Here is an 11680-nt window from a genome sequence, read left to right as displayed (position 1 = left end):
AAAAAAAAAAAAAAAAAGAAAAGTTTTAGTACATCACTTATAATTCCTACACCATACTTTTAGAATTACCAGCAGAATAAATACGAAAACTTAATTATGTACCTGGTCCAAGGAACTGGCAGCCCCTAGCCCTTACTGCTGCCCAAAGATTGGAGGAGAGCTGCTGAGGATTCTGGTGCTGGAGAATGAGCTCTGTAACTGTCCGTTCACCTAAAGATCGAGCTGCCCTCATGGCACGAATCCTGCCTTCTTCTTCTACTAGTTGACAGTGGACCAGAGTCACAAGCTTCCTCTGCATTGGGCGACTCAGAACACTCTGAGTAGTGCTGTTCAGACCCACTCCTTTAAAAGAGTAAGGAAGTTATTTCTAGGTTCACAATGCAATTTTAAAGTCCAGGAGCAATTCCTCTGTTGGGTTAACTTGTGGGTATGTGAATAGTTCTGGGTCCTACTAGAGTATTTAAAATAAAAAACAAATAAAACCACACAGGTAAAGCCTACTTATATATATATTTTTAAAGTATACAAATGTATATATGAGTTATTTCATGTACACTTAACACTCATTACAACATTAAATATACCACTACTCATTTTAATTGTTGAGGAAATAAGAAAAAAAGACTAGACATTGATAATTAGTTTATAATCTAAATCTTGAGGCCCTAAGAGTTCTGGTATATTATTCCATAGTGGTTAATCTTACTTTCCTAATTAAATAGCAAGCCCTTTCTGTGCAGTTAATGGCAACTTCTATATTTATTATACCCACTATAGCAAAGCATATAAAACCGGATAGCAGGCGAACCACTCAGAGTTGTCAAATGATGGAAAGCCCTTCTGAAGTAAGTAGTTATACCTGCTTTTACCATCATTCAAATAATGTTTCCATCATCACATAAACTCAAAATTCACTACTTAATTTGATGTGGTTTGTGTAATGATATTGAGCACAAAATGAGTTTGGTTTACTAAATTTGGTTTAATAAATTTCATTAACATTCACTTAATAGCTCACAATTTTATAGTAATAGAAGTTTCTTTAGTAGACATTTACTTAGTATGGATAATTGCAACAAATTTACCTCTCGTTAGGTTTTTAGTGAACTCCTCTGGACTTCTAATATTAAGATTATGTACTGAGTATTTAAAAAAGCAATTTTACTCTTTAAATAAAAAACAAAAACAAACTTACCTCTAGCACTGCTGAGCGGTTTTAAGTACAATGCTAATTCTTCTACACATTTCTTGGCTTCTTCATAATGCTTTGTGTCTTCCACCCCACTACACAAAGTAATCGGCTGCTGCTCAGGGACCTGGAGGCCAAAAGAAAAGATCTGTTTGAGTGCTCGTTCACTAATTATATGTTTTATTTAGTATAGTTTATGTACTCACAATGCTAAATGAAAACTCCCCCTAAATTTGCAGAATTCTTTCAAAAGATCTTTCCTATTAACATGTATCTTTGCATTCCTTTGTTTTGTTTCTCTAACAGCCTAATTAAGATAAAATCCACCTACCATACAACTGACTGGTTTAAAGTATATACAATGCCATGGTTTCCAGTATATTCACAGTTGTGCAAACATAACCACAATCAACTTTAGAACCTTTTCACTACCCCAAGAAGAAACAGTACCCTTTTAACAGCTACCCCTTATTTCTTTACAACCACCCACCAACCCTTAGAAAGATGGATCTATTTTCTTTGGATTTGCCTATTCTGGACATTTCACATAAGCAAAATCAATACAATATAGAGTCTTTTCTGACTTGCTTCTTTCACTTAACAATGTTTTCAGGGGTCTCCCGGGTTGTATCGGTACTTCATTTTCATCATTGAGTAACATTCCATTGTATAAACATATCACACTTCATTTACACAATCATCAGTTGACAGACATATGGGTTATTTCTTTTTGACTATTATGAATAATGCTGCTATGAACATCTGTGTACAAGCTTTTATGTAGACAAAAGTTTTTGTTTCTCTTAGGCATATACCTAGGAATCTGTATTTAAACTTTTGAAAAACTGCCAGACTATTTTCCAAAAGCAGAGTGCATTTTATATACCTACCAGAGTGTATAAGGATTCGAATTCTTCTACATACTTATTATCTTTTTTTCTTTTTTGGACAGCACTGTCTATTGGACAATTCCAGGTCATTCCTAACACACCACAGCAGGGTATGTACAGTCTGGCCAGGTGGGGAGGAGGGACGGAGGGGGCTCACGGAGACACAGGGATGGTGGGGAAGTGAACACAAACCACTGTCTTTCCTTTTTGGTTAAAGAAGAAAACTATAATCAATATCCTGCTCATAAGTAAAAGTGGGACGGAAAAAACCTGATGGCTTTAATGTGGCATTTAGACCTCTCCTCCTCCCGTTTCATATGCACAGTTTATTTGGGTAACGCTACTGTCACCAGCAGAACACCTATAAGCAAAAACAAACGGCAGGAAGGAAAAAGTATGAACAAAAGGAAGCTGGAGAAGGCAGCCCTCGGCCCGGGAGGGGGCAGGTGTGCAGGAAGGTATGCCTGCTCTTCTTGAACTCCTGCAGCAGCTCCTCAGTCTTGCTCTCCGTGTCCTCCTTGGGCTGGATATACTGGCAGAGCTCACAGATGAGCAACGCCCCCAGGGTGGCCTCCTCGTGGTTGTCCTGGATGTCCACGTTGACCACTTGCACTAGCTGGCAGGTCTCCTGTTCTCTGGAATTCAGATCTTCCACCACCTCAAGTGAGGATCAGATCAAACAGGGCTTTGTAGTTCTGGAACCTTTCTGGCGGGGCTTGATTCGCTTATTTCTGTCCAGCATATGCAAAATGCCATTCTATGTATAGAGTTCTTTGTCTTTCCTAAGGAGATCATTGTACATCTGGCCATATGTGGTTTTGAAATCATAAACACTGGGCTTGCCGGGAGCTGGTCCTGGAAGCTTCACCTGAGTTCCTGTTCCAAAGGATCGGACGCTGACTTCTCGTTTGCTGAGGATGTTGTGCGCCTCCATGCTCTGGTTCTGGCTGCTCGAGCACACCACCGCCACCCGTGGGGATGACAGCATGGCGGCCGCACAGCCCGCGGAGATCCTGGTTGGGCTCCCACCCTACCGTGGAGCTTCCACGTGAGCAAAATGGCCTATCTTTTTTTATACAGCGATCCTGGTGGCTGAAAAGCAGTAATTCATTGTGGCTTTTCAAAATTAATAACGATTGCGTATATTTATGGGGTACAATGTGATGTTTTGATTGATACATTCACAATGTGAGATGACTAAATCAGGTTAATTAACAAATCCATCACCTCACACATTGTTTTTTGCAAATTTTAAATAAAATCTACTGTTATAGCAGTTTTGAAACATACAATGTATTACTATTTATAATCACTATGCTGTGCAATAGATCACTAAAAGTTATTCCTCCAGTCTAACTGAAGCTTTGTATTCTTTGACAATTATCTCTTCCCATCTACCTTCCTCCCCCTTCATTGTGGTTTTGATTTGTATTTCCCTGATAGCTAATGATGGTGACCATTCTCTCATATGCTTATTAGCCATCTGCATATCTTCTTTGGAGAAATGTCTAATCAGATCCTCTGTCCATCTTTCCTAATAAACTTTATTTTGTAGAACAGTTTTAGATTTACAGCAAATTGGCAAAGGTAATACACAGAATTCTCATTATCCTGTATTCAGTTTTCCCTATTAACATCTTACATTGGTATGGTACTTTTTTTTTTTTTTGAGACAGAGTTTTGCTCTTGTTGCTCAGACTGGAGTGAAATGGCATGATTTTGGCTCACCACAAACTCCACCTCCCAGGCTCAAGCAATTCTCCTGCCTCAGCCTCCCAACTAGCTGGAATTACAGGCATGCATTACCATGCCCGGCTAATTTTGTATTTTTAGTAGAGATGGGGTTGCTTCATGTTGGTCAGGCTGGTCTTGAACTCCTGCCCTCAGGTGATCTGCCCGCCTTGGCCTCCCAAAGTACTGGGATTATAGGCGTGAGCCACCGCACCCAGCAAGTATGGTATATTTGTTAAAATTAATGAGCCAGTATCAACATATTCATAATTAACAACTAAAATCTGTATGTTAATCAGATATCCTTAGTTTTCACCTAATGTTCTTTCTCAGTTCCAGGATCCCATCCAGGAGAACATATTACATCTAGTGTCCAGAGACAGAATCTTGCTCTGTCACTCAGGCTGGAGTACCGTGGCAACATCTGGGCTCACTGCAACCTCTGCCTCCCAGGTTCAAGCGATCCCCCACCTCAGCCTCCTGAGCAACTGGGACTATAGGCACACATTACCACACCCAGCTAATTTTGTAATTTTTGTAGAGATGGGGGTCCTATTACATCACCCAGGCTGGTCTCGAACTCCTGGGCTTGGCGTCATCCACCCACCTTGGCCTCCTTTTCTCCTTCCATGTTTCTCTTTCTCTCTTTTATTTTTAAATTGAGACAAGGTCTCACTCTGTTGCCCAGGTTGGAGCACAGTGGCAAAATCTAGCTCACTACAACCTCCACCTCCCAGGTTCAAGAGAGTCTCACGCAAAAGTAGCTGGGATTACAGCATGTGCTACCATGCCCAGCTAATTTTGTGTATTTTTAGTAGAGATGGATTTCACTGTATTGGCCAGGCTGGTCTCGAACTCCTGGCCTCAAGTGATCCGCCCACCTCAGCCTCCCAAAGTGCTGGCATTACAGCCATGAGCCACTGCACTGGCCCTTCCAAGTCTCTTTAAACTCCTCTTGGCTTGGACAGTTTCTCAGACTTTCCTTGTTTTAATGCCCTTGACAGTTTTGAGGAGCACTGGTCCGATATGTTGTAGAATGCCCCTAAACTGGGATCTGGGATCTGTCATTTTTCTCATGAGTATTCTGGGGTTATGGATTTTGGAAGTACGATCATGGGGGAAAAGTGCCAGTTTCATCACATTATATCAAAGATACATAGCACCAACACAACTTATTATTGCTGACATTAAACTTGATCAGCTGGTTTAGTCAGCATTTACCAGGTTTCTCCACTATAACGTTACGTATCTCCCACCTTCCAAACTGTACTTTTCGGAAGGAGTCACTATGTGTAGCCTTCACACATTCTACATCCTTGACGGCAGAGTATTCATGTAATTATTTTGGAATTCTGCATGGGAGACTTGTCTCTTTCTTCCATTTATTTATTCAATCATTTAATTTTATTGTGTAGACTCAGGTATATTTATCTTATACCTGGGTTATAATCCAATCCCATTTATTTTGTCATTCAAACTGTTTTAGCTTTGGCCATTGAGAGCTAAAACATTAGTTGGCTCCTGTGTGCCTTTGATACAGCCCCCATTACTCTGTGTATGTGTTTATGTATGTTCTGAATACTTCTCTATACTTTCCAGTACTACAAGCTACTCCAGGCTCATTTTGTATATTTGCTGTCCCAGTGTCAGAATTGGCCATTTCTCCAAGGAACTCTGGTTTCTTTTATTGGAGAACGGTATTAGAAACCAAGATATGAATGCATATTGCTATTGGGATGTTGTTCCTTCTAGGCCATCTTAGATGGAAGAGCAAGGAATTATGTTAGTGTAATAACCCGAGATGTACACATATCTATTTCTGTATCCATATCAAGCTAAACATGAGTTTATATTATGACTCCAACTTGAATCCATTGCCACATGAATCATTTGAATGTCTTCTTCCTTGCTTATCTGTAAACTTTAACAGTGAGAAAACTGGCTCCAATCGTTTGCCATTCATTTACTTAACTGTTCAATTCCAATATGTATTATACATACAGCTGCATCAGAATTAATTCATACCCCCATGGGAAAAGACTAGAGTACACTACTTACAGATAATGTCTTCCTCTATCTTTAATCTTACACAATCCACCTTTCTCCTCCACCCCTTTAGTGAAATTGTTTCATATATTTCAGATTGTTTCCCATAATCTTTGTAAAGTTCTACAGTTTTTGACAAATTCAGAGTGTCATATAGCCACAATTACAGAATCATAAAGAACAGTTTTACTGTCCTAAGCAATACTCTGTATTTCACCAATTCAATCCTCCGTCCCTCCTCCTGAATACCATGGCAACCACTGATATTTTTATTGTTGCTATGGTTTTATCTTTTATATAATATCATATAATTGGAATCATACAGTATGTAGCCTTTTCATACTGGTATCTTTCACTTAGCAATGATATACATTGAGATGTAAGCATGTCTTTTTGAGACTTGACAGCTATGTCTTTTTATTATTTCATTTTATACAATGTTCCATTGTAAGGATATACCACTGTTTATCCATTCACCTATTAAATGATATCTCAACTACTTCCATTTTTTGGCAATCATGAATAAAGTTGTTATAAATAGTCATATGAGGGTTTCTGTGTAGATATAAATTTTCAAGTTAGTTGGGTTAATACCTACTATTATGTTAAGTTCATAAAGAAACTGCCAAACTCTCTTTCAAAGTGGTTATACCATTTTTCATTTCCAAAAGAATCAGAGTTTTTTTTCTTTTTTCTTTTGAGACAGAGTTGTTCTGTCACGGAGGCTGGAGTGCAGTGGCATGATCTCGGCTCACTGCAACCTCCACCTACATAGTTCAAGCGATTCTCTGCCTCAGCCTCTTGAGTAGCTGGGTTTACATGTACAAGCCACCACACCCAGCTAATTTTTGTATTTTTAGTAGAAATGGGATTTTACCATATTGGTCAGGCTGGTCTTGAACTCCTGACCTCGTGATCTGCCCGCCTCAGCCTCCAAAAGTTCTAGGATTACAGGCGTGAGCCACCACGCCCGACCAGAATTAGAGTTTTTGTTGGTCCATATCCTCACCAGCATTTGGTGTTGCTAATGTTTGGATTTTGGCCATTCTAATTGGCGTGTAGTGGTATCTCACTTGCTTTAATTTGCAGTTCCTTAAACACAACTGCTGAGCTATTTTTCATTTGCTGATCTGCCATCTGTATAATCTGTTTGCTGAGGTGATTGCTCAGCTCTTTGTCCATTTTCAAAATTGGGGTTTTTTTTTTATCAATGCGTTGTAAGAGTTCTTTATATATTCTGTATATGTCTTTATCAGAAATACGATTTTACAATTGTTTTCATACATTCTGTGGGTTGTTCTTTTTGCTTTCTTGTTCGTATCTTTGTTTTTTGTTATTGCTGTTGTTTTTGAGACAGGGTCTCATTCTGTTGCCCAAGCTAGAACATAGTTCTGCAGCTCGCTGCAGCCCTGACCTCCTGGGCTCAGGTGATATTTCCACCTCAGCCTCCCAGACAGGTGGGACTACAGGCCTGTGCCACCACACCCAGGAAATTTTTCTTTTTTGTATTTTCTGTAGAGATGGGGTTTTGCCATGCTGCCTAGGCTGGTCTTAAATGATCCACTCAGCTTGGCCTCCCACAGTGCTGGGATTACAGACATTAGCCACTGCACCCGGCCAATATGAACGTATCTTTGAAACACAGTTTTTAGTTTTGATGAAGTTCAACTTATCTTTTTCTTTTGTTTCTTGAGCTTTTTGTCATATCTTAAAAAACAAACAAAAAAAACCCACTGCCTATTCCATGGTCATGAAGACTTATGTCTGTATTTTCTTCTAAGAGTTTCATAGTTTTAGTTCTTATATTTAGCCTTTGATCCATTTTGAGTTAATATGAATAAATGGTTAGTCAAGTCTTAAGTTTCTTTTAACAATGATTTGTAGTCTTCAAAAAACAGTTTTACTTTTTTTACAGTCATGCTCTGTCACCCAGGTTGGAATGCAGTGGTATAATCTTAGCTCACTGCAACCTCCACCTCCCAGGTTCAATCCAGTCTCCTGTTTCAGCCACCTGAGTAGCTGGGATTACAGGTGTGCACCTTCATGCCTGGATAATTTTTGTATTTTTTGGTAGAGATGGGGTTTCACCATGTTGGCCAGGCTGGTCTTGGAACTCCTGGCCTCAGGAGATCTGCATGCCTTGGCCTCCCAAAATGCTCAGATTACAGGCGTGAGCCATTACACCTGGCCTAGTTTTACATTTCTTTTGTTAAATATATTCTTAGTATTTTATTTTTTTGATGCTCTTATAGATGAAATTGATTTCTGTTTTCAGAGTGTCCATTGCTAGTATATAGAAATGTAACATATATTATTTATTTAACAAATCTTTAGTAAGGGCCTACTATGTGCCAGAGAGTCTTTCTTATATGTGTAAGAAAACTATTAGTAACATATTGTGGATGAAAGTATACAACACTAGCTGGGTATCTGGTGGCTCATGCCTGTATTCCTAGCCCTCTGGGAGGTTCAGGCGGGTGGATCACTTGAGGCCAGGAGCTGGAGACCAGCCTGGCCAACATGGTGAAACTCCGTCTCTACTAAAAAGACAAAACTTAGTTGGGCATGGTGGTGCACACCTGTAATCCCAGCTACTTGGGAAGCTGAGGCACGAGAAACACTTGAACTGGAGAGGCGGAGGTTGCAGTGAGCCAAGATTGTGCCACTCCACCCTGTGCAACAGAGCAAGAAAAAAAGAAAGATTTTTTATACCTTTGAAAGACTTTTGCTTTTTCAGACAACTGATATTTATATACTCATCTTATATCCTGTAACTTTGCCTAACTAGTTTTTTGTTCCTATTAGCTTTTCCTTTGTAGGTTTCCTAACATTTTCTATATATAAGACCAAGTCATCTGTGAATGAGATAGTTTTCACTTTTTTCCTTCTTATCTGAATGTCATTGGTTTAATTTACTTGCCTAATTGCCCTGGCTAGAAGGTCCTGTATGATGATGAACAGAAATAGTTAAGAGTGGAGTTCCTTGACTTGTTCCTGATCTTTAAGAAAAAGAATCTAGTTTTTCACCATTCAGTATGTTAGTTGTGAGTTTTTCATCCATGTCCTTTATCGGGTTGAAGAAGTTTCTTTCCTAGTTGTTTCAGCGCTTTTATCATGAAAAGGTATTCGATTTTGCCAAATGCTTTTTTTGTGTCTACTGAGATGATCGTATGTGTGCAATTTTGAAATGTTTATTGATATAGTAAATTACTAATTGATTTGCAGATGTTAAATCAACCTTACATTCCTAGGACAAATTGGTGATAATCTATTTTAAAGTCTAATTTATTTTTCTTTCCTTTTAGATGAAAGAAAAAAATAATTTTTAATTCTGATACTATATACATAACACAAAATGTACCATCTTAACCATTTTTAGGTCTGTAATACATTAAGTATGCTCTAACGGTTCCCAAACGTTGTGCTATAGTTTTGCCACCTTTTTCGTCTTTCATTTCCGTTAACGTCTACTGAGTAAAGCTGCCTGACGCAGCTGCACCTTCCCTACTGAGTAAAGTGTAGTGGTTTTATAAACAATATTTTTCTCAATGTTAAAAGAGGTTCTTATTACTTACATCTTAGGTTTTTTTTGAGCCAGGGTCTTACTCTGTCACCCAGGTTGGAGTGCAGTGGTGTGATCTCGGCTTACTGCAATCTCTGCCTCCTAGGTTCAAGCGATTCTCGTGCCTCAGCCTCCCGAATAGCTGGGATCACAGGTGCACACCACCACGCCCAGCTAACTTTTAAGACAGGATTTCACCACATTGGCCAGGGTGATCTCAAACTCCTGATCTCCAATGATCCACCCACCTCGGCCTCCCAAAGTACTGGGATCACAGGCGTGAGCCACCACACCTGGCCTTAGGTTTCTCTAGTGATCTGCATAGCTAGGTTTATTGAGTATCTGACAAGATTAAATGGATGTTACTGTGCTATGTCTGAAAGGCACTGGGCTACCTACCACAATAAATTCAACATGCTGAAATAAAGGGTTTGCAGTACCAAACAGAATTATACCTATTTAAGTAGAAGGCAATGTTACCCAATTTTAATTCAACAGGTTTCTCTCAGGACAAAAACACACAACACACACACACACACACACACACACACACACACACACACACACACAAATTTGAAAGTATTAAGTCACCCATCTTACCTGAGCACCCACAAGCTGCAGCAATGCTGAGTTCACAGGGAGGAGCTCAATGTCTGTATTGATAGTGGTCTGGTCAAATGGGCAAGCCTTGCGGTGGAGTTTATTTAGGCACATCTTGCAGACAGTATGGCCACAACCCAAACTGATGGGCTTTCGAATTGTTTCGTCGAAAGTCTGAGTGCAAATTGGGCAGGAGAGGAAATCCGTCCATTGTGGAGCTTGTACAGGCATTGCTTCTGGAGTTACAATTCACGAACACAAACACACACACAAATCTAAAGCAAAGATTCCACTGGAATCAAAATCTTTGAAAAAAAGTTTATCTTTTTTTTTAAATATCTTCTGTAGATACAGTCAGCACATAGTGTGAAATATAACCTGGAAAACAAACAAAAAAAAAAAAGGGAAAAAATTGCATGTCTTTCTTTCCAATTAAATTGCTGAAAAAGAACCACGCATCCAGTCTTATTCCACAACTTTTTATACCATATTTGTACCACTGTAATCCATCTTTTTACGCTTTCACAGATTTGGAGCCATGATAAAACATCTAGTTCCATTCCCTCATTTTAGAGATGGGAAGTAGTACCCTGCCTGAGGGGACACTTGAAATTAGTAATAAAGTTAGATCCAGGACCCAAGTCTCTTAAGTTTATTTAAGTCTCTCATTTTAAAAAATAAATATATCTAAAACTTAATCTTGGCTGGGCACAATGGCTCACGTCTGTAATCCCAGCAATTTGGGAGGCCAAGGCGGGTGGATCCCTTGAGGTCAGGAGTTGAAACCAGCCTGGCCAAACATGGTGAAACCCCATCTCCACTGAAAATACAAATATTAGCCGGGTGTGGTGACAGGCACCTGTAATCCCAGCTAATCAGGAGGGTGAGGCATGAGAATCGCTTGAGCCTGGGAGGCAGAGGTTGCAGAGAGCCAAGATCATGCCACTACACTCCAGCTTGGCTGACAGAGTGAGACTCTGCCTTAAGAAATAAATAAATAAATAACTCTTTTTAAGGAAACTAGTAATATTGTGTTTCTTGACCTGGGTATCATTTACATGGGTTTCGTTAGTTGTGAAAATGTATCAAGCTCTTCACTTACGTGCACTTTTATGTATGTTCCACATCAATAAAGAGTATTTCTTTGTAAACGGCCTAAAATAAAAAGTACCTTAAATACTTTATCATCAAATTTGGTGGGAGTAATGAGATAAAAAAAGACTATGGGTTTATTTTTAAGTTTCAGATATTCTTCTGAGTTTTATATACTGGTAGATGTCTCTTTTAAGTTCCTTGTGTGACCTATACTTCTTTGCTACAGCATGTTTTAGAACTATATTGACTTCACAGCCATTCTGTTATTACGGCAAGCTTGGTCAAGTCCTTGTTCTGATCTTTGTCTTCTCAACAAGATATGAAACAGATGACTACTCCCTCCTTACAAGTTTTAATGAACCACCCTCCCCTCCTCCATCCTTCCTAACTCACTGGCTATTCTTCTGAAAGCTTAAACTTAAAAATGCTGGAGTCACCAGGGTGCTATCTTGAGTTTCCTTTTCTCATCATGCTCCAGCTTAAAATCCTTACATGGCTTCCTATTATATTTAGAATGAAATTCAGATTTCTTTTTTTTTTTTTTTTTTGAGATGGAGTTTCGCTCTT

At 39.2% G+C, this 11680-nt stretch overlaps 1 protein-coding gene and 1 pseudogene across 2 annotated transcripts in view; both read right to left on the bottom strand.

Moving 5' to 3' along the window:
• Positions 1-11680, bottom strand: part of RC3H1 (ring finger and CCCH-type domains 1) — a 93459-nt gene that overhangs the window by 54274 nt on the left and 27505 nt on the right. Inside the window, exons 2-4 of the mRNA XM_017529911.2 lie at positions 10019-10396; positions 1196-1316; positions 103-342 (exon numbers count right to left, since the gene is read on the bottom strand). Of these exons, the coding sequence (XP_017385400.1) occupies positions 103-342; positions 1196-1316; positions 10019-10249 (592 nt within the window). The 5' untranslated portion in view covers positions 10250-10396. The remainder of the gene's footprint in view (positions 1-102; positions 343-1195; positions 1317-10018; positions 10397-11680) is intronic.
• LOC108305361 lies at positions 2137-3755 on the bottom strand (annotated as a pseudogene). Its single transcript, XR_001825682.2, has one exon. The product of XR_001825682.2 is annotated as an RNA polymerase II subunit A C-terminal domain phosphatase SSU72-like (transcript).

Source organism: Cebus imitator, unplaced genomic scaffold (assembly GCF_001604975.1).
Source record: "Cebus imitator isolate Cc_AM_T3 unplaced genomic scaffold, Cebus_imitator-1.0 Scaffold62, whole genome shotgun sequence".
NCBI lineage: Eukaryota > Metazoa > Chordata > Mammalia > Primates > Cebidae > Cebus > Cebus imitator.
This window is presented reverse-complemented; position numbering and strand designations above follow the sequence as displayed.